Source organism: Apus apus, chromosome 3, assembly GCF_020740795.1.
Source record: "Apus apus isolate bApuApu2 chromosome 3, bApuApu2.pri.cur, whole genome shotgun sequence".
In the NCBI taxonomy this organism is placed as follows: Eukaryota; Metazoa; Chordata; class Aves; order Apodiformes; family Apodidae; genus Apus; species Apus apus.
In genome coordinates this window covers 91,927,891-91,951,540 of record NC_067284.1, presented here as the reverse complement: position 1 = coordinate 91,951,540, position 23,650 = coordinate 91,927,891, and the positions used below count along the sequence as shown (strand labels likewise).

General features: G+C 40.8%; 1 protein-coding gene and 1 long non-coding RNA gene across 10 annotated transcripts in view; one reads left to right on the top strand and one right to left on the bottom strand.

Moving 5' to 3' along the window:
* Nucleotides 1-581: 581 nt before the first annotated feature.
* On the bottom strand, nt 582-6,467 carry LOC127382850 (uncharacterized). Its single transcript, XR_007889063.1, has 2 exons — nt 5,069-6,467; nt 582-3,389 (listed from the first exon to the last, which is right to left on the bottom strand). It is a non-coding gene; the product is annotated as an uncharacterized LOC127382850 (long non-coding RNA).
* Nucleotides 6,468-9,487: 3,020 nt separating this feature from the next.
* Nucleotides 9,488-23,650, top strand: part of QKI (QKI, KH domain containing RNA binding) — a 153,452-nt gene continuing 139,289 nt past the window's right edge. For 2 of the 9 annotated variants that reach the window (XM_051616227.1, XM_051616232.1), the window contains exon 1: nt 9,490-10,306. In XM_051616227.1, coding sequence (XP_051472187.1) covers nt 10,165-10,306 — 142 coding nt within the window. In that variant the 5' untranslated portion in view covers nt 9,490-10,164. Of the gene's footprint in view, nt 10,307-23,650 lie in introns of all 9 variants that reach the window. The other 7 variants (XM_051616231.1, XM_051616234.1, XM_051616228.1 and 4 more) reach the window with 6 other exon arrangements.

Genomic DNA, 23,650 nt, shown 5'->3' with positions numbered 1-23,650 from the left:
TAACAGAGAAGTGGTTTGCCAGCTTCCCAAGTAACAGGGACTTTCCAGACCTTTTGGGGGCGGGGCAGGAGAAGGAAGGCTACCTAATTTGGATTACTTAATACCTGTTTTCATGCTGACCATCTTTAATCAAAGCAGAATTACAAGAATTCCAGGTAACTATTTTTCCTGCCTTGCCTCAAGTAGTGTTTTCTTTATAGTTCCTGCCACAACCTGGTGTGTTTTTTTTAAGCATCTTGTCAGACTAGACTACTCATTTGTTAATACATAACAGAGCAGTATTGTGCAAACTGGGTGGTGCAGTATACTCTCTGAGGAACTTTTGCATTTCTCTGCTCCTTAGGCTAATAGGACAACTGTTCATAATTCCGATCAGGATTTAGGGTGAGTGCATGCGTTTGTGTGTGCTAAAAAACAGAGACACATCTATTTCACATCTCTTCTGTCAAAAAAATCAACTGTAATTAAAGTATAATAATCCTTCTTAGTCTGACAAGTTATGTAAACACGCAAAATGTGAAGAAAACAGCCCACAAAACTTTCAAATATGTATTTTTAAATGAACAATACCATAAGAGATGTCAGTATTTCAGTGATCATCTTTATTTATTAAGGTACAATAAATTCCATTATATGAAGCTGCCTATTACAGAAGTTTTTAAGGCTGCTTTCACCAAGTTGTAAGAAAAGTTGTAACAAGTACACAGACACTTTTCATGTTCTAAATGAACAGGAATATCTAGACTCATGTGAACTGGATCTGTACAAAAGTCAATCGAATATACAGGAAATGTGTTTCCTTCCCTGTATTTCAGTCACAATGAGAGACCAAACACAAAACATTTCCAGTGAAGAAGAAAAATTAAAACTTAAGAGAATGTCAGAGACAGTAGGGTAAAGTGCAATTTCTAGACACTATACATTTAGCTGATTTTTTTTTATCAGTCCACTGTATCTCAATCTGGGTGATTACTCCATTTTGCTTACATTTTGCCTCTATACCATAGTGAACTTTTCAGCCTACTCCTTTGTCCCTCTATCCTGTGGTCCACCCAACAGAGTGACTTTATGAATGTAAAACACTAAAACATTTCTGAAAGCCAAAGCTAGGGAATGACCACATTACCTTCAACACAGCAAGTTGGTTATTGTAAAAAATCCTGAGCCCAATCTCTTGCTCAGACTACCCTGAGCGCAAAAGTGGTTAAGAGAAAAATATTTCTGCATGCTTGCAGTGAGATTCAGCTGACCATTCAACTGCTTGCAGTGGCCACTCTAGATGTTCAAAAGATGTCAGAGACATCTGCACAGAGCTGACAGAAGTGATACAGGAATTATGAAATAAAAATGACCTGGAGATTCAAATGGAATACTGTAAGGCAAGTGAATCCCACCCTTTATTGTGCTTATGAACTTGCAACAATGAATTACTGTAATCAGGCAATGAACTAATTTTAAATAATAATCAGATACAATATTAGCTAAGTAAGATTATATGATCTGGTATGAAGTGACTGTAGCTAAAATGAGTCATATCTCCTAGATTAGCTATCAACACAAAAATGTTCACCTTTTAGCTTTGAGCCCAAGAGTCGTGTTCCACTGATTGGTATGACTTGTCCTTTCAGCTCCAGTGACAGTCAAATAGGGACTTAAAATGCACCAGCTTACAAATGCTAACCAAGATGCCATGAAATTTGGGATGCTCTCTGTTTCTACAAGGAAAACCTGAATCTATCCAAGTGCTTAAAGCAAGAATTCTCTGTACCTTTACAATGGCTTTCATCCAAGAAAATGGAAGTATTTACTACAGAGCATTTCATACTTCCCAAAGAGTAAGAAAACTGTGAAATGGCTGCTAAGGCATATCATAATAACTTACCTGGCTACTATATTCCAGGAAACACTCTGGTTAGGAGAAACAAGTGGGAGACAGGAAGTTGGAACACTATTGGAGTGTGTCCAGAGGAGGGCCATGAAGGTGATCTGAGGGCTGGAGCACCTCTCCTATGAAGACAGGCTGAAAGAGTTTGGGTTGTTCAGCCTGCAGAAGGCTCCAGGGAGACCTTACTGTGGCCCTCCAGTACCTGACAGGGCCTATTGGAAACCTCGGGAGGGTCTTTCTACTAGTGTGTGTAATGATAGGATGAGGGGTAATGGCTTTAAACTGAATAAGGGTAGATTTAAGTTAGACATTAGGAAGAAATTCTTCACTATGATGGTGACAAGAGACTGGAACAGGCTGCCCAGGAAGTTGTGGCTGCCCCCTCCCTGGAAGTGTTCAAGGCCAGGTTGGATGGGGCTTGATGGGGCAACCTGGTCTAGTGGGAGGTGTCCCTGCCCATGGTAGGGGGGTTGGAACTAGACTATCTTTAAGGTCCCTTCCAAACAAAACCATTCTATAGTTACAAGTCATCCAAAACCAAAACGAGGTTTAGGCTTCCTAAAGCAAAAAAGGACCATAATAACATTAAGAGATTGAACACTGCTGTTTCCTTTTAGAGAAAAGGCACAAATATCCATAATCAGATAAAGCAGAGAACAAGTTTCTAGGCGTACTATAGCATGGAAGCACAATGGTCTTTGTGTGGGAAATCAACAAACCATTGTAGCGCTGCTCTCTGTCCTTTGCTTTGGATGAACACTGTTGAGCAATTCTGCCTCATCTACAGAAGCTTTAAAGATTCTTACTGCTTGGTCCCTTTCTTTCCTCACAGCTTTGTAAGTCCAAGACACTTCTCTTCACCATTGAACACATTAAAAAGGATTTTTATTAAATAAAGACTTGGAATATATACAGTATTTTGAGTGGGGAAAAATAATTAAAAATAGGATCCGGAAATTTTCTGACTGATTCTAGCTGCATTTCATTAGAATGCTCACCCAATACAGAATTGTCTTGCTCATTACCAGATGGCTTTAAAAACAAGTTTTCTTATAATTTGTTTAGGTGTTCAATACAAGCTCCTTGTGTAAGAACTGCTGCTCTCTGTTAACATTAAGAAGCCTAAGTAACACATCACTAGCAATCCCTCAGTAAGTCAATATACATATATATTCCCATTTCAGATATGTTAAAAGTTACATTAATGCATCAATTACATGTTAAGCTCTACGTGGTTTTAACAGTAATTGAGAAGAACAGATAATTTAAATCTGCCTATAAAGTTAAGGCTGAAAACATTTAATTTATATTCAACAGTAACCAATACACTATGGCATTTTACCAAAAGATGGTGCACCTGAAAAACAGAACTCAACAGTTTATTTAGCTGTCAACTGTTTTCCACTATGGTTGTTTCCCTGACATGAACTTTGTCTCTTCTCTTTTTCTTTCTTTTTTTTTTTTTCCTTTTTTAATCCTGTAGTGAAGGTGAAACCACTTCTCACTATGGTGAAAAATAAAAATACTTTTGATTACACATATAACACATGTATGTCTCTCAATATTGTATTTTTAGTTACATGTAAGCAAATAAAGCTGCTGAGGGCGCTACTGTAGTTGAGATTACTGTGGAATGTTTTCCTGGAGGATTCTGAGGTTAGGTATGTAGCGCAAATTGGACAGAAGGTAAAAACCAAAATAGGTATGTCTGAAAGAACGGCTAATGTCTCTTAAAATGAATTTCAAGATACCCTTATATTGTGTTTTTTCAGACTAAAATGTGTGTTAGCTGGACTCCAATGACAGATACATTTAGCAATGGTCAAATCGGTGCCTCCAGAGTTAGGCAGCACTTACAGTAATACACGCTGCTGCTCCTACGTCTGAAACGCACGACACAGGCTGGCTCACTCGGTGTTTCGGCAAGAGCTCTCTCTCCACCAGGGGCAGGCCAGAAGCCATTTAAAATTCTCCTCTATATAAGCCCAGCGAAGCACAACTGAGGTAGTCATTTTGTTGATGGCACAGATGGGAAGTGTAGTTAGCACACTTCCCTAAAGTTACACCACTGTGCACGGGATTAGAAAAACTGGAAATGCACATTGTATAATTTGAGATTATTTGTCTTCTTTTACAGAGCTATGAAGAATATTGATGATCCAACAGTAAAATGGACAAAAACAATGCACATGTTTATACATTAAAAGATGTAGGGAAGCTAATAAGCTTTGATGTAAAACATACTTTCAAATTGCACAATTCAACTATGTTCTATGAATAATTAGCTTCCCCCCCAGCTTTTTAAATTTAGTGCTGTCATGAACAAAATTATAAAGTAGGTAAATTTTATGTTTACAATGTAGTAACTCGATTTAGTTTTCCCTCCTTAATTGCTGGTAAGTTTTCCTCTTCTAGGCTGTCTCAGATTGCTTTTCTTTCCCTTTTTCTCAGTTTTCTGCCTTTCTCAGCAACATTACTACAAGACTGGCATGCATGAGCTAATTTTGCTCCCCTACTGAAGAGTGTGAAATCAAACCAATCTTAACTTTGTTCTTAATGCACAGAGATTTCTCAGAAGCCTGGCAGAACTACCACCCTCTTTAGACTGACACACATTTCCTTGTTGCTACAATGCTATCTTTTCTGGAGAAAAGTCAACATAGTAGTACATAAATTTAGAAACAACGTGTACACTCCATACCCGTGGAAATTACCTAATTAAAGAAAAATATAATCTAATAGGGGATTAAACTATGGCAATTTTGAACATTAATGCAATACATTCTACTATATTTTGATTTACATCTTTTCCGAGCATAACCATGGCTATCTGGTACTTAGATAAGGTGAACCTCAACAGGGATACCCATACCTTCACAACATGCAGGTGGTGAGACACTGGAACAGATTGCCCAGATGTCCCTCCCTGTTGTAGGGGAGTTGGACTAGGTGACCCTTCCAACCCAAACTAGTCTATGATTCTAACTGAAAGTTTAACAGTATGTTTAGTATTTTAGGAAGCAGAATTTAGGCCCCTCCATCTTACCCGCATAACAGTATCCTATCACAGTAACTTAAGGTATATGGAAAATGTACCTTACCAAGAAAACTATCAGGTACAAGATTTATGCCAAAGGTGGAAAATACTTTTTTGTTTGACTTAGCCTTTTCTTCTCTCCTCACCTTAATGACTGCATCATTAACACAAAACCACAGGAACAGTGAGAATGCAGCTCTTCCTACTTTTGCGTAAGTGGATGAATCACTAAGATACCTCTTCTTCTGGCACCTTTATTGCAACCTGAGGAGTAGGCAGTTCTAACAGGAGTGATACTGTGGGTTACTACACCCTTCTTCAGCGTTGTTGTAGAGCCTGAAGTACCTAAGTATAGAAGATAGAAATCTGAACCCTTACAGACTAAAGTGTGCTTAAAACCTTAAAAAAATTTAGGCATTAGCTCTCCCAAGATTATGCACAAGACTCAGAAATGTGTTACCATCTATATATATAATTTATATTTAATGGAGGAAGCCTATCCTAGATTTAAAGATGTGTTTTCAACTTGCTGCTGTGTCAGGAACACATCCAAGCATCCAATTCTACAGCTACAATAAACCTAGCATACAGAGTGTGTTACCATAAATAGTAAAAGAATCTGAGGTGGTCACTGGAACACGGGTTTTTATTTTTTTAAACTCTTCCCTTTTTAAACTATGAATACTATGGCTTCTCTTTATTTCTCTGAATGATGCACTGCTATGACTTCTGTTTGCAAAGTTACCTGACAGCTTGGCTTAATATCTAAAAAGCATGTTTTTGTTGTCAGGCACATCATGCATTTTCCATTTAACTGGTTACTGAGATTTTTATTCTGGCTCTAGACCTTATTCTGTTCACACATTAATCACCTTCCAGAGATGAATGAATGTCAGATGTCCATCTGGAGGTGGCCACATTTGACTGCTGCATTACAATTATAGCAACTACAATCTTGTACACCAGGAACGATGCAACACTGAATCAAAAACACAGTATTTTTTCCTCAAGTCACTCTAAGGGGTAAGTGAAGGATTGCTTCTTTCCCTAAGGAAGAGTAGTACAACACATTGGTACCTTCCTGTAACAGACAGCATTGCAGAAAGCTGATGACATCCAACTGTATATGCCTATAATTTGGCCAGAAATGCTACAGCAGCAAACACTAAGTAAAAGAGTATGTTTCCCATTAGTCATCAGCCTTCAGCGTGCCTACTTCCCAAGGTGCTATCAGCTATGAAGATTACAGCAGTAATTGAATTTGCTTTTTATGATCATTGCAGTCTGTATATTACAGATATATATACAGAGGTGGCCGCTGGCATTATCATAATTTTACTTACTTGAAGATTAGATTAATGCAATAAAACTTCACCTTAAAAGAGAAGCTGTAAAGAAAACTACAGGCTACGTGATACAAGAAGGGCTACCTAGATGAAAACAGAAGGGTTAAAGATACAGACCTCCCTGTGTCCAGACACAAGACATGGCGTAGTTGCCTAAAGAACCTTACATGACCACAAGATCTTGAAACAAATGAACCAAAACAACACCCACCCTGCCACCCCTGACATCAATACCACACCACCTCTCTTCCCCCCCTTACCTGCAGGACCTGTTTACCCAACCCTGTGCCCCACCCCCCATTTGTTCCTCCATGGGAAAGCTGCAGAGTTCAATACAGTGCAAGAGTATTTCTATTGCCTCTGTAGGTCAGACTGTAGACACACCACTCTTGATGGAAGCTGCACCTTCTCATAGCTGTTTAACCAGACACTCTTAAATGACACCTTCCTGGGATGTAGAAGTGTGGGAAGGTAAAGGCAGAGAACATAACATAAGGTGTGCAGAGAGCAGTTTTCAAGTAGCTTTTTTATTTTTACTGAAGATAGATATCATGCTGATTTGCTTATTGAAAACTAATGGTGTTATCTACATTTTGTTGAAGCATTCAGCTTTTGCAAAGGCAGTTTTCCAATGTTTTAAATTCAGAGTTTTGAAGTACTCAGGGTAAAATGAAGGACTGGAATTTTTCTTAAGTTATTTACATCTAATTACATGGACAGCTTCAGCACATAGCTTTGCCTCAATTTCTGTACTGTTGGAACTGAGAGGGGGTAATTAACACAGAGCAAAGTAGAGCTTGAGTTTTCCATTGCACCACATGAGTGACTCCTCTCTAACACCTAGTGTGCACCATCTTACTCTCTAGTAAATGAGTGCAAAATAGCTTAGGATAAGCTATATTCTTCCTATTGGTAGGGAAGGCAACTGACAGCTACTAGTCAACAACTTGTGCTATTTCTTACCTTATATTATGTTTTGCTTGCGCATATTCAAGCACTGGAAGCACTTTATATACGGGAGGCAATATTGAAGTGTTATGGGAACAGCCAAACCAAATCTGCTGAAAAAGTCTCCATGTGCTATTTTTACTGACAGAATCTGCAATCCAGAACAATTATTCTGACATTATCTGAATTAATCTAATTTTAAGATGAAAGTCTGCCGTCTGACAGATGCCCTTAATCTAACTGAAGGATTTGATACCAAGACTTCTCAGGGTTAAAAAGAACCTTCATTCACTGGGTAAGAATTAGCAAAAAAAGGGCTACAAAAATGCATCAGACTGCTCTATGACAAATAAAAGGGTGGTGTTTTTTTAAGCATACAAGGTTGTGTTTTAGCTTGTCACAATTTTAAAACAAGGTTGGAAAAAAGCAAACAGAATCTTGTTACTAAAGAGAAACAGCATTGTTTCATCATCCATAGCCATACCACAGTGTGCTTTAGGCATATTATGAAAAAAATGGTTTGTAACACTGCTATTCTCTTCTTTGATAGCAAGGATAGCAGTCTTGCTGAATATACATTTTCAGAATGATGGAAACAATAAATATGGCTTTTCTTACATAAGCAAATAATTTGACTGAAACAAATCCCTGTAATGAAATACAAAGTCTGACATCCAAATAATGAGTTCTGCATGTTTAAAGGGCAAAAATGCAATAATCACTGAAAGGATTGCAATAATCCAAGGTATTTTTACTATGAGAACTAGACCTCCTCTAAAATTTTGTCAATGCACATTTTTCAGGAGCAGAATAACACTACTTGACAATAGCAAATAAAACTGTACACCTGTCATGACAACAACATGTCTGTGCTTCTTTTCAGTTTTGGAAGCATTGTTCATTGAGATTAACATTTAAAGTTTCTTCAAACACTTGAAGTAAGTACAAAAACACATTTGAATTTTTAGAGAACGTAAAGCAATACCTAGACTTCTTATCTAGCCCTATTAAAACTTACTGTTTTCAGCCAACTACGTGAAGCACGAAGGTATTTTTGTGCTTTATAACATAAGCTCTACCAGGTTACAGAAAATCGCATCCAAGCTTTCCGACGACCTCCTGAATAACAAAACCCAAATGAGAACACCGAGTAGCTGCCTGGGGAAGGCACCGACCAGGAGGAATACGTACAGGCAACCGCGCCGCGCTGCTATGCCGCTGCGGCTGCAACCGATGGAGCACGTTAATTTTGGCTCTGGCTGCCGGATACTGCTGCTCCCGTCACGTCTCCCATCCAAACCCGTCGAACAAGTCACGGCTGATGCCAAAAACGCGGCGCTGCCCTGTAAGCAATGAAGGGCGTGTAACCGCCTGCCTGCGAGGCCTGGCGAGGGAGGCACCGCCGCGGCCCGCGGGAGGGCCCGGGCTGCCGCGGGGCGCCGAAGCGGGCTGGCCGCCCAGCTGGGACACGGCGGGGAGGCGGCCGTCGTTGCAGCGGCGCCGGGCGGGCGGGGGAGAAGGCGTACGCGAGGCTGGGCGGCCACCGCCCGCACCGCCCCCGTCCGCAGGCGCCCGGCCCGGGGAGGGCAGTTCCGCCCCCCCCGCGGGGCTGGTTACGGCTCGCCGAGGGCCGCTCCCGCAGCCCCAGGACCTGGGCCCCGCGCCGCGCTCCGTCCCTGCCCCCGCGGCCGCGCTGCAGACTCGCAGCCGCTCCTCGCGCCGCTCCGCCACCCGCGCGCGCATGCGCAGCTCAACCGCCGCCCGCCTCCCCTGCCGCGCGAGACCCCGCCCGGCCCGAGCAGCTGCGGCGCTCCCCGCCCTCCGGGGCGCACGTGACGCGGCCCCGCCCCCCCCGCGCCCACACGGTGCGGCGGTAGCACCGCTCGGCCGAGGAGGGTTCCCTGCCCGCGCGTGCTGCCGCGGGGCCGCCAGCGGGGCAGCGCGCGGCCGCCGCACTCGCCGGTGCCCGCCTGAACGCGCCCGCGCCTCCTGTGCACGCGCAACCGCCCGGAGGGGGCGTGCCCGGGTGGAGAAAACCCCCTCCGGCCCGGAGGCGCCTCTCCCTCCTCCCGCCCTTCCTCCCGCCGCCGCCCCGGGCCTCCCAGGCGGAAGGGGAACGACCGCTCGCTCCGCCAAGCGGCGCTGCCGTCGCCGCCGGCCGCCGAGTAACGGCCACCCCGCCCCTGGGCCCGCCCCCTGGCATGTCCCCACCTCCGCGGGCCCTGTCCCCTCCCCTCCTCCTGCTGCCGCCGCTGCTGCTGCTGCCAGCGCAGCCTGAACTGAAGCGAACTCCGGAGCGAACTGAGGAGAAGTGAGGAGGCGGCGGCGGGGCTGAGACTCACCAGCCACAGGCAGCGGCGGCGGCAGCGGGAGGGCGGGCGGGCGGCGGAGAGGAGGACACGCCAGGCGCAGCGCGGCGGCAACAACAGCGGCGGCAGCAGCGGGGAGACACCGGCGGCGGCTCCTCGGAAGCGGCCCCCGCTCCAGCCCGCCCTGCTCGTCCCCTCCCTCCCCCGCCGCGGAGACAGGGGGCAGCGCCGAGAGGAGAAGCCGGGCTCAGCGTGTGTGTGCGCGGGAGGCGGCGGCGGCGGAGGGGGGACGCACCGAGGACTGCACCGGCCGAGGGCGCACGGAGCGGGGGAGCGGCGGCACCAAGAAACGGCGGCGGCGGGTCCTTGTGCCCGGGGAGGAGGGCGCAGCCCGCACAGGGGTTTCTACCGAGTTTCCTCTTTTTTTTCGGTCCCTCGGACTCGGCGGCGGGTCTGCGTTTGTCTCTGGATTTGAATCCTCCTCCTTCTCCTCCTTCCTCGGGGAAGCTCCCCTCCCCGCCCCCTCCCCTCCCCCACCGCCTCCCTGCCCGCCCGGAGCCAGCCGGGCGCCCCGTGCCGTGGTCGCGTTGCTCGGCGGAGCTGCTGCGGGCGCTCGCCGTCTCTGCGCGGGCTTGAAATATGGTTGGGGAAATGGAAACCAAGGAGAAGCCGAAGCCGAGCCCCGATTACCTGATGCAGCTGATGAACGACAAGAAGCTGATGAGCAGCCTCCCCAACTTCTGCGGGATCTTCAACCACCTCGAGCGGCTGCTGGACGAAGGTAAAAGCGCTCGCTTGGCCTTCCCCTCCCCCGCTTCGCCGCCCTGCCCTGCCTCCCCCCTGTCCCGGGCCTCCGCGCCGCTCCAGGGATCCCGCTCGGCCCCCCGCCCTGGCCCCGGCCGGGCGGCGGGGGGAGCCCGGGGCCTGTTTCTCTCTCCCCGCCGTTTTCCGCACGCTCTCAGCCTCCGACTGGAGAGCCGAAAACAAAGGGGAAGTGCGGGCTCTCCCCGCCCTGGCTGCTGCCGCGGGGTGCCGGTAGACTCGGGGAGCGAGTGCGAGGGGGACGAGGCAGCCCTGGCCTCGCAGGTCCCCGCTCTCCCTCCGAGATTTGCTCCCCTTATTTTTTTTGTCTTCCCTTCCCCGCACCGTGTCCGAAAACCGGGGGAAGGGTAACTACGGCACGGAGGGGAGGGAGCAAGCAGAGGAGCTCAGGAATGTGCTCTGGGGGAAGGCAGGGAGGAGGGGAAGGCAGGCTGGCGGCGCGGCGCTCCCTTCGCTCCCTCCCGCGGCGGCGGGGAGCGGGGTCCTGTGCGGCGCCCCTCGGGGAGCGGTTCCCGGCCCGGCCGGAGGGCCCCGAGCAGGCTGCTGGGAGGGGGGGCAGGGTTGGGAGGGTGTTTGGTTTCGAGATCTGGCTGTTCTGGAAGCTGCTTGAACTTGAATGACTAAGACGGAGGGGGCCGAGTTGTTTCTTCAGCTCCAGCTCTACCCCACCCCAAACTGGCCACAAACTAATTATAATTTTCCTATATTGTCAGGGGAGCGAACATTCTACTATCCTTACCTTTTAAAGAAACTAACTTAGTAGGTTCCTACGTGTGACTTTTAGTGAAGGGAAAATAATAAGTACGAAATTTTCTCGTCTGCCCCTGGCAACGTCCGCTGCTTACCCCAGCCCGCGGAGAGATGAGGGACCGCTCCTGTGGCTTGACCACCCCCCTCCTTTCCATTTATTTATTTATTTATTTATTTAAACCCCCCCCCCACACACCTCTTCCCCTTAACAGCTCTCTTCAGGCTTGCGCTTTTACAAATAAAAATCGCGAATCGCGTTTGGGAAATAAAAAAAAAGTATATGCTGGGAATTTCATGCATCCCGTATGTCTTCCCAGTACAGCAGCAAAACCACTGTTAAAAACAAGACGATACATTTGTTCTTAGTATTTTAAGTTCGCTCTATGCTTGAGTTCACAGCTTTGTTTTTCTTGTTAAAAGCATTTCCTTTCTTACCACGTTAAGCCTAGGCTTTCTAAAGAGTTAGAGAGATCTGTTTGTTTAATCGTACTTGGTAGCTTTGAAGAATTTGATAAAGCCAGAAATTATTTATATAGTTTCAGCTTGCTGGGACTGTTAGCATGAAATCCTGAATTTCGAGATTTCGAGTTAGGATTCTTCTTTGCGGACTTACTCCTCCTCACTAAAAGAAGTTTGGGAAGTTGTTGACCTCGGAAGATGAAAGAGCTGGTTATATTTGGTAGAACTACTCCCCGCCCTCTCCCAAGACTGTAAAAATGAGATAGTGACTGTAGTGCAACAAAAATTAGTATATCGTGAAAATGCTACCTTCTGAAATAAATGATAGAGGAGTTAAAAAAACAACAACAGTGAAGAATACTGAAAGATGGACTGTGGTAAGCGGCAATATAACGTGAGATTCTATTTTTATTTTCAAGACTCTTGGTGAAGTTTGAATTTATATTGGAGCAAATACGAATGTGGAGAGTAAAACTATTTAAAACTTATTTTCTTGGTCACCGCAGCAAACCATCTCTTCAGAATAGTTAGATTTACAGTAAGCATCAAGAAGAAACTTGACTGAGAAGACTCCTTTTTTAGTACAAATAGATCCTTACAGAGGCTTGGGATCAGATTTTAAAATTTCTGAATCTCTTCAACTTAACGTATTTGGCCAGAGGAGGCCTGAAACATCTCTTTTTCTAAATATTTTGTCAGAGAACAGAAGAAAGATAAACATTTTCCCATACAAAAAGGACACTGAAAAAGGAGTGCCTGAAATCTTTACATCTGATACATTTTTAAATATTGAAAGCTCTGGAGATCTGTTTTGTGAAGTACTGGAGTTCCAAAATGAGGGCTGTGGATAGTCTTGCTGAAAAAATTTAAGGATTGTGTTGGAGCTATTCTTCACACTCTTCTTTAAAAGAAAAATAAAGAAAATGTAATCTGTGATTCTCAATAGTCTCAGGAAGAAGTCTGCTATCACTTTAAGCTTTTCTGCTTTTCCTGTTTACATTGGCAATTGGGTGGAAGTATTGTGGAGGCAGAAAACTTTTTGGAATGTTGAAAAAAATGTTTCATGCAAATCTAGTAAATTGCTTCAAGACTTCAGGATTTGAACACTAAGGGGCGCCAGTTATTTTTCTTCTGAGGCGCGAGACTGGCCTCTAAACACCATTTCTAACTTCAGTAGTGAAATTAACAAATCTATTAGAAGATACCAAAGAATGACAGTATACTTGTGGATTTGTGCAGGTATCTGTTTGCATGAACTTGTATGCTCACATGCAATATTACATAAGTGAAATAGTTAGTAGCAAAGAACAGTTGAGAAGTTGGAGCAACTGTTGTTTTGTAGAACACCTCTCCTGGTTACCAAAGGGGCACTGTGTTAAGTATCTTGAACTGTATGCTATGTCGACATCCTCCGGGAGGGTTCCATAGTTTGCTGGAAAGGTCTGCAAGATTTACAACGTTTACTTAAAAGTATAATATCTAATATTTTAATCAATTGTTTCATGACACCTCTGAGTATACAAAATATTAGAGGTAGATGTATGTGTATATCTAGATTTATATATGTATACCTAAAAATAAAGTTAGTGTTCATATTCCCACTTTGCCCTCTCCCCCCACAGTTTGGTTTGCTTATTCTTGTTTATTGTTTTGTTCTTTAGGTAGGTGTGTTGGATTTTTTTTTAGCTACTATACAGTGGTTTTCCTGAAAGTTTTGCTTATGCTTGTGAAGAACAATATTATGATCAGCTTTTATATTTTATTTTGTACTAGTCAAACTCAAGAAATTAAGTCACAACCCTAAGAACTGAAACAGAACATGAGATTGCTTTCTCTACTGGAATGCTAGGGATTATTTATTTAGTTAGTTTTACATGCCAATATTTAAAAACAAAAATCAAATGGATTTGTGTTGTGATTATCTGTAATCATATGTAGCAAGAGATAGAAATGGGCCTGTCAGTTTAGATGAAGAACAGTATATCTGATCATGTTACATTTCAGAATGTACATCTACTATTTTTGGCCTGTTTCTGTGCTGTGTGTATTATCCAAAACACATTTTCCTTTTCTGAATGCTATCCTAGTGTTTGATCTCTGAAAACTGTAGTGTTTAACTTAGTAGATGGTCTCTACCTTATGGCACTTGAAGATCAGTTAAATGTAGAAGTACATAAATGAGAAGTATCTGGAGGAAACTTTGTTTTTAAAAAGGTCTGCTTTATAATAAAATATGAAAGTCACAGGTCTGTTTAGGTTACAGATATTTTTGCATATATGTCCTTTCAACTTCTTATGTGTAAATAAGGCTTTTGTGGATTCACAAGGATGTTTAGAGTGCACATCATAATAACTAGGAAGCTGGATTGTTTTTATCAGACTAGTGCAAACCTGTGGGAAGAGAGGGCTCTTCCTGAATGTGGAATAGGCTGTATTTCCTGTAATTGTTTGTACCATCAAATGTGACCTGATTTTTTTGCCCTTCAGCTTCTCAGATACTAACTTTTATGATTTTAACCTAGATAATTTTCTTCTGACAACTTGTGTATTTTAATGGTTCCCTTTGTGGAAAGTGAATAAAGTTGGACATTTCAAACTCTGCAGTTGCACACTGACCTATTAAAATTAACAATGTTCTTTGGTTTTATTATTCCAGCAGATTGTGCACAAATATGCCTAAACTATTAACTGAGATCTGAGTAGTATAATCTTTATATTTGCATTTTGTCTTCTTGAGACTTTAAGAGGTCAGAATGTTGTACTAGATTGTAATGTACACAGGTCAAGCCTGTGGTCTGAACTTTTTTTAAAAATACACTGACTCATGCTTTTTCAGGAATGTATTTTTTTCTCTGCAAATTATACCTCAAAAACTTTGGCCTTCCTGTCAAACTTACGATGAAGGTGACTTAAAAGTGTGTTTAAGTGTAAATTAAGCCATGTATGTAGCTTTTAGAGAGAAATGTAATTTCATGTCAAATAGGCTGCATCTTTCTGACTAGCAGTTATAACAAATGTGACTGTAAAACCATCTAGGTTTGGATTAAAGAGCATAATTTTTTTGGTAGGTGCTGCTCTTTCTGTTTACTGTGCTCACTGAGAAAAGTGCATTTGAACTTGTGGTGCCCAGAGCCTAAAACTGCAGTTTTTCCTGTCAGTCTCACTGTCTTAACTGAAATGTGTGCGTGGTTTAGGACTGGATAACTGTGTTCTGGTGTTGCAAAGAAGTTCTGCCTGAGAAGTTATCTGGTTACTTCTGTATGTGGCCTTATTGTTTGTAATTATGTAAATGCCCTCTGTGCTTAGCTGGGATTTGCTGACTTGTCAGATTTGATGAAGGGGTATTGGACACATTAGCATGTCTGTTTTTCAGTTGTATCGGATCTTGCAATAAACCCCCATTATTTCATTGTAAACCGTTCCTTTTAACACAAAGCTAGAGAAATACATTCTTTAGGATCAAGGCCTTACAACAGGTTTTTGCTCATAGGCTCAGACAGTTTTTTAAACTTCGAGATTTAACATTCAAATTGTACAAAACAGCATGTGACTAGAGCATTAATTATTGTGTGCTGTTTATCAAGTGTCCTTTTGAATCTGATTATTTAATAACTTGAAAATCTGAAGATAGTGGTCTGACACAGTTTTCTGGTTTATGATTATCTCATAATGAGGTTTTAAACCTTCTAGCTCTTGTGCATTCATATACTTTAGAAGTGTTTTTCTGAGGTATGGGTTTGTTGTTGTTTTTTTTTTGTTGTTATTCCATTGCAGCTTCTTGTAACGTCAGAACAAAAGCTCCATTGCACTTAGGAAAAAGTTCATTTTATTTTAGCTTGGGGAAAATTATTAAAAACCTTCCCCTCCCATAGCAGTTCTTCTAAAATAAGTTATACTTGGAGCTGTATCTGCAACATTTATAGGATTGCAGTCACCTGGCATGTAACTTAAAAATGTGTGTTTTGACTGATTGACTTTTTAAGTTAATAAAACAGGTATTTTAAGCTCATGTTTTGAAAGCAGTTTGTTCACTGTTTTGGCTAACCAATGATTTATTATCAAAATGCTTTTTATTGGAGAGATTTTTAATTAAGAGTAGTCATGTTAGGCTTAGCTCTGTACAAGAGCTGCTGACTTGTCTTTAAACTGGGAGAGACCTGTTAGAATTTTTTATCATTTTTGTTTAATGTTACTTATTTTTTAAGGTTGGAATTGAGTTGCAGTTTCCTCATCTGAAATTGTATGCAATAGTTTCCAACCTAGTGTCACATAAAAATCTCTTGCTACAGTTAGAAACAACTGACCAAGCACTGATTAGATTAGGGAGTGGCACATGATGTTTTCCTAGTGCACAAAGGAAAAACTGAAGGTGTGTTGGTTATTATATAGTGAAGTGGGGAAAAATGCATCAGTCACTGAGAAACACTTCATATATTTTAAGAGAGCACTTAGAATGTCTTAATTCTGAAAATTGAAGTTTACATGCATCAACAGAGGAAAGATCAAATCAGAAAAAAAATGCTGATGTTTGATGAATCCTGCATGTGTGAAGAGAAGGCTGGACATGACTGGTTGCTTCTGTAGTTCACCAGCTTTTTTGACTAGCTTATCTGTTTAATTCCTTCTTAAATTAAACTTTTTTTTTTCTTTTTTTTTTTCTCCAATACACGAAACAATGCCAAATCAGGAATGAGATACTTAAAATTATGTGAATTGTGTAAATTTAGGTAGAAAAACAAGCACATTGGAATTGTCTTTAGTTACTGTCTGTAACTTTAAAATGCTCTTCTTTTTGGGGAATGCTGATGTAGTTATTTTATTAATTACATCTATCATTAGATGCTAATCTGGTAAAAATTCTGTAGTTGACAGTAAAGACCTGTGCTAATGTTAATTACCATACTGTCCTGACAGCTCAGGCTGATTGAAGTACAGCAGGAGTCTGCCATGGAGGCCGATGGTTTATATTCGACTGGCTTATATGTAATGTCAGTGAGTGGAACAGTGAGGAGTTGGGAAATGCCTTGCCAGGAAAGCTGTGAAGTAGCAAAATGCCCTCATTCACTGACCCTTGTCTTTATTGAAACGTAACTCACAACTTCTCGTTTCAGCTGTGTGAATTTGTGGGTATTGATTTTAATAAAAATACGTATTAGGAAAATTTTCTGTTGATTTTGACACTTTATTGAAATTTAATAACCCAATGCTAAGAAAACTAGTAGGAAGATTTAAACTGCCAGTGTTTTTTATCTTGTGCTTAGTGCTGTTGGTTAGGTCAGCAGAAGCACTGTGTAAGAGATGTCTGTGGCTTTGTAAGCAGGGGGATCTAGGTCTGTGAAGCACACTGGAGCTGCTCTTTTAATCCTGAAACAGGTGTAACATTCATAATCTGAATTTTGCTCAGATGAGATAAATAGGTATGTTGCTGAAAGTTAAGTGATACTACTTTTCTCCTTTTTAGTTGAGAAAATCTCCTGTTACCTTGCACAGTGCAGTTTAAGTAAGTTCTGGGTTTTGGTTTCTTTTGGTTGTTTTTCTTTGAAGCATGTAATAGAAGTGCAGGTTAGCTTTTTAAAAGCAGAGCTTAGATTTTTTAAGCAATTTATGCTTGAATGAGCAAAGCAACCGTGATAGCTTTAAGGGGAAATAACATTCAGCTTCATTAGCAGAGCTGCTTCTCCACGGTGTTAGTTTTGTTTCTCTTAGAAATGTGTCTGCTGGTGGTTTTGGTGTCTGAGAACCAGTACAAAAAGCCTGTGCAAATTAAAGTGCTCCTATTCAGGCTGTTGTGTTACTAAACCTCTGTTGTCTGGGTCCAGTACTAGAAATTGCAGCTTTTTTTGATACTCAACAGTTACTTTAGCGGGTGTTGTAACTCAGAATGAGCATGCTAGTACTAACATGTTTTGTGCTTTATTCTTATGGTTTGAAATACTGAGTAAAACCGGAGAAAAATATTTTCAATTACTTTGAATTTGAAAATTAATTTTTTAAGTTTGTGTCAAAATAGTAAATTTGACTTCTTGGTTCATTGCAATAAATTCTCTGGAAGGGAAATGGCGATAGGTGGCTATTAATGGGTTTTCTTTAGCGTTTTTGGTGTTATATAGTTGATTGAATAGCATGCTGGAAATTAATTTTTTAAATCATTTTTTAAAATAGTTTTGACTGCTCTGCAGTTGCACTTGCCCAGCATCAAACCGTGACAATACTTGTACTTTACTCTGTATTGTAATGGATTCGAGGAGATTTGCTGTTTACAGGACAGTCTGTGCCACAGCAGTGCCTCGATACTTTGTAACATCGTTGCAATACTCCAGGAAGTGCATGGGCGGGAAAGTCCTCAGGATACCCAATTTTAAAGGAGAGAAACCCTGAAGCTAGTTTTGTGATAACTGAGTATATTAATAAAGGGGTAGTTAACACTTTTAATTATACAGAACCTTATAAATGTTTATGCTTCTTTAAGACTTGATTTGAAAAGGGAAAAAAAAATCCTCACATGACAAACAATTAAAATCTTGTTACATCACTGGGAAGTTACATCAATGTAGTTCTGATAGGTAATGCATCAGAATGGCTGCTGATTACAGAAATAGGGGAAGATAATGCAGTATTTTATACCCTTATATGGTGGATAAGTTTCTGGTTTAAAAGGTCAGCTGATACTCTGGATTGGTCAGGGTTTTTGTGATTATTTTCTTTTGTGTGTGTGTGTGGTGCTAGCTTTCTTTTCAGAAGGATCAGAACTGTGGTTGGGCTCACCACACGTGATCTCAGAGTAGCTGCCTCAGTACTGAGGATGTAGAGCGTTGGGAGAGAAGTACATTTACTTTAAATATTTAAAGTCTGAAGCTCCTAATTGATGTCAACAGATTGTACATCTGGTCCATTCAAAATATTAAGGATGCAACTGTTTTCAGACTAGCTGATGCTAGATGGAAGCCAGACTTTGCTGAATTTAAATCCTTCAGCTGTTGAGAGAATGAATCTTATTGTTTTGTCAATTCAAATTAAAGAACTGTATTAGAAATCTCTGTAACCATTATGTGGTTGAAAGGTCCTATCCTAACTGCATTATCTTTTCTTCATTAGTGTCTAGGAGATGTAATACACCTGAAATCTTAAAGGAAGCATCAGATGTGTCTAGCACAAGTGTTAATAAAATCTTATGTTCCTGATTCATGTGTTTAAATGGCAACTCAACTAAAACATGCAGTTGATGCTGCATAATGTTCCCATTTACTTATCAGATGTTGAAGCAGTAGCAAATTGGTTACTATCCTTCTTAATGCAGCTTAATCTAATTACCTGCAAATAATTATATCAAAAGTTAATGCATAATTTTCAATTCTAGATGCAGAGCAAGCCAAATCCACTTCTTTTTTCTGTGGAATATCTTTGGTTTCTTTGCAAGAATGGGGAGGAGGAGAACACAAGGAAAAATTCTCTGCCCCAGTGCTGTTTGATGGTAGAGACAAGTTGTTGGTAGTTCTTTAATTGCTTAACTATCTTACAATCTATAAAGATAAGTGTAGTCAGAGAGGCTCATACGCAGTTTATGAGGGTATTACTACTACTTTAAATCTCTTAAGGCTTTTATGGAAATCTGATACTATCTCCGAATCAACCTGAAGCAAGACTGCTTATACAGCTTCTTTTGTTCCCACTTTCCACATAGTTCTGTCAACTTTGTGTTCGACTAGTAAAAAGACTTGAACAAAATCTGGGCACAGATGATGTGATAGGGATCAGAAATGAGTTCTAATAAGATTCTTATCAGAAAGACTGATGATGTGTGTATTAAAACATCTTGAGAGGAAGAATGATACTTTAGTATATCCCTTTCAGATAAAATAACAGTGACTGCAGTTGCCTTTAGAAGGGCAGTATATTTAGCTGTTGTAGTAACATTTACAGAGATTCGGGTCTTGTATTTTTAAATGTCTTGCAGTATTTTTGTGTTGATTCTCTGTGCATAAATTTTCTTTTTTGTGACAAGACTGACATAATCCTTTGGGAAAAAATCTGGAGCAAACATTATCTAAAGATCAAATCCACCTTGGAAGAAACTCGAAAGAAATATAACTGACTCTCTTGAGAAAAGCTTATTAAGCTTACAGACTTCAAAGACACTTTCTAGAGACCTGTGGCATTTAAGAAATATACTTGAGGAGCAGGAGGGGAAAAAATTCTCTATATCAACTTAATATAAGGTTAATTGAGGTTAAATTCAGTATGGACCAAATTACTTTCAATTTCTAATAGTTCGAGTGTAGCTTCCAGGGAAGCAGGGAATTGTGTGGAAGCTCTGTCTGTAGGTATTGGGGTACATAAACCTAGTGCCTATTGATTTAGTAACTGTATTTTATTAATAACTATTCATGAGGAAGCCTGTTGGTTCCACATGGGAAATTTAATGTACACTGAGGGCACTTGGTAGTGCAGAGTTTTAATACTGTTTAGTGTCTTCAGAAAGGTGTTCTTGCATCAGTCTCAGATTAACATAGGATGAATAACAGAGCAATTAATCAGCTAAGCAGCTCTGAAGAGTGTCAGCAAGAAAGCTGACGGTGATGAATTGAGGAGAAATGGATGCTGCAGTAGATAGCCACAACAGCTAATGCTGGAGTGTTGAGGGATGGCAGTTGGCATTTAGATGTATTCTGGGTAATTAAGTGAGGAGGGACTGCACTCCTTTGCTTGGCTGAGTAGAAATGAAATGCTTCCATTCTACAATTCAAGAAGGTTACTAAATTTAACAGCTTAAAATGACAGATGGATGACTGGCTTGTACTTTTTTGAAAAACATCTGCATCAGTCTTTTGGACTGATAAATGTGAGTTGTGTTTTGAAGACAGGCTTCTGAACTTCCCTTGATGTTTTCAATCTCAGCAACCTTATTTGGCAATAAAAAATTGGGTAAGTTAACTTTGAGGCAGATTTAGTTTATTCTCAGCTTAGTTTTGCTTTAGGTTTTTTGCTTCGACCTTTCTTAGTTCTCACAGCTTGTGATTACTTGCAGTTACTTTAGTTACTGGTTACTTTCAGTTTTAAACTTTTTACTTTTTTTTTTTTTTCAGGTTAAAGAAAATAATGTATTTAAGGATGTTAAACCAGAAATAAAATTGCCCTTTTTTTAAAAAAAAAATCAATTTAATTGCATAGCTAAGGGGTTTTTGTCATGTGCATGTCTTGCTAATCTTGTTTAATATGGTTTGTGCTAGAATTGTTTTTGACCTCTTATTGTTATATCAAATTGTTGAACACTTGATATGTGAAGAACAGTTTAAAGTGATTATGTTCAAGTTCTTTGTGGCAGCTGTTTGTATGGATTTTTTTCTGTTTGGTTACTGTAGGTAGATAAACTTGCATCTGGAAGCTAAAGAGTGTGTGTATAGGCTTTCTCAGCCCTGAGTAGAATCATCTATGTGGCCCTCTTTTGGACTTTTTCCATGATCTCCATGTCCTTCATATGTTGGGGGCTCCAGAATTGGACACAATACTCTAGGTGGGGTCTCATGAGAGCATAGTAAAGGGGGAGAATCACCTCCCTTGACTTGCTGGCTTCGCTTCTTCTGAAGCAGCCCAGGGCATGGTTAGCTTTCTGGGCTGCAAGTGCACACTGCTGGCTATGTTGCACTTCTCGTTCACCATCACTCCCAAGTCCTTCTCTTCCAGACTTTTTTTGATCCGTTCTCCACCCAGCCTGTATTTGTATTTTTGATTGTCTTGATCCAAATGCATGACGTTGCACTTGGCCTGGTTGCACTTCATGCAGATTGCACAAGCCCACTTCTCAAGCTTGTCAAGGTCCCTCTGGATGGCATCAGTTCCCTCCAGCATGTCAACCTCACCACACAGCTTGGTGTCACTGGCAAACTTGCTGAGGGTGCACTCGGTGCCATTGTCCATGTCACTGACGAAGATGTTAAGTAGCACCAGTCTGAGTACCGACCCTTGGGGAGCACTGCTCATCACAGGTCTCCATCTGGACATTGAGCCATTGATAACACTCTTTGAGTGTGACCATTATACAGTTCCTTCCTGTATAATCAAAGGGATATTGTGCTCTCTCTTTTGCCGGACTTGTATTGTGTGCTCTTAGATATAAAAATTGGGTGCTTAAATTTCAGACACAAAGGCAAGATACTAATAAAGGGCAAACATAGTTGAAACACAGTTTATGCTGCTATGAACAGTTTTCTTATTTTTGTTTGTTTTCCCTTTGATGGTGAAGTAATGAATATTGCTGGTAATGAAACCTGGATAATTTCCAGGCTTTTAAGCTAATTTATGCCACAAATACGCTTGCAAATACTATGCCCTTATCAGTATTGGTATAATGAAAAAAATAACACAAAGGACATAGTTGATTTTAAGAACATATTACTGTAAAAGTAACTTAAAAACATTATTTTGATCTTGAAACTGTTAACAAAATTGTTACATGACAGGAGCAGAAAAAATCAGCGCATTTTCATGAGGTACTTGCATTTTAAACTGAGATAACTTTTTGCTCAGAAAATGTTTTCAATTTACAAAAATAATACAACGATTTAAGTCAGCCTTCAAAAATTCTGAGATTATGCACCACACTTGATTTAGGAAAGGATAATCATGCTGAGATATAAAGATGTTAGTAGGTGTTGTAGTGTTAGATCTGAAGTAGCTTGTCATCTGATTTGGATCATCCATTTGGCAGAACATTTTCTTAGGGTAAGAGAGTTGGACATCCTGTATATTGAAGTTGATGTTTGCACAATCTGATCAGTATTTCCTCTGAATTTACTGCCTTTTTCCATCTTAGTATGCTACTTTCCCTTGTGCTTGTGACACTGAGCTACTCTAGTCACTCCTTTTCTTAACCTTTTCTGTTATAGCAAAGTAGAAAGCAGGCACATTTCCTTATTCAGCACCATCAGTGAGAAACTGGTCACTTGCACAGAACATAACATCAGGGATATTTTTTTCCTAAACCAAACTCTTAAGGGCTCATATTTGCTAGTGCACTGAAACAAAGCTGTGCTTGATTTGAGACCTCTGAGACCATGTTCTCTTTGAAGCAGATAGCATCTTTTTTGTTTGCAAAGTTAATGGAACTAACTGAAAAGCAATATGAAGTACCAGAGTGGTGTTTTTCAATTTAAGATTTGCAGACCCACTGCATATGAAAAGTTGCTGAAGATAACAAAGAAAAAGGAAGTCTGTTGTTAGGAGATTGAAATAGGCCACATAGAGCCTTCACAATTTTGGGGAACTTTCTGTTAGTCTGTAAGTAGAAAAGGTTTAAGATGACTTATTTAAAGGCATTTTCATTATGGCTCTTGATCTACAATGTCCGGGGGCTGAAGTAAAAATTTGAAACAAGAAACTTCAAGAAGATCCTGAAAACACATTGTGTGTTCACGTTATGCAAGTTGAAATTTATTTTGCCTGTCTGCATTTATTCTTTTCTTAGAACTTCCTGCCAAGGAAGGGTTGGAACTAGATGATCTATAAGGTTCTTTCCAACCCAAACCCTTGTATGATTCTGTGATTCTATTACATATTTACTGAACTAGTGAATGTGATGATATTTTCCCTGGATGAGATGTAGAGAGTCGAACTGTATTAATCCCTAGAGCCCAGTTTGTTAGCACTGGAATTCCAAAATATTAAGATGTTAATTCCAAGAGTAGGTATAAGACATGTCACCTACTAAATTCTGTTTTGTACGCTATTGTAGAATAATTTCAGTAGTTAACTGTCTAAGGGTATCTGTAGCTTTCAATTTTTATTCCATTAAAATAGCCACACTGTTGTCATTCATGAACAAGGATATTAATGCAGGTTCTGGATACTTAAGTATCTTTAGCTGTAAATATTTCAGGAAATTGTTTGGTTTGTTTTCCAAACTTTTTCTCCCATTGGACAGCTCTGTGAACTGATATGAGCTGTTTGTGGTGTTAGTGATAAATGAACTTGGGAGAAAAAAAGAAAAGAAAGAATGTAACATGCCATTTTTAAAAAAATAGTAGTCCAGGTGCAAATCCTGCCTATGTAGTAAATTCTTTTTTAAAATCAGTTCTGAATATAAGGTCGTAATTGGTAA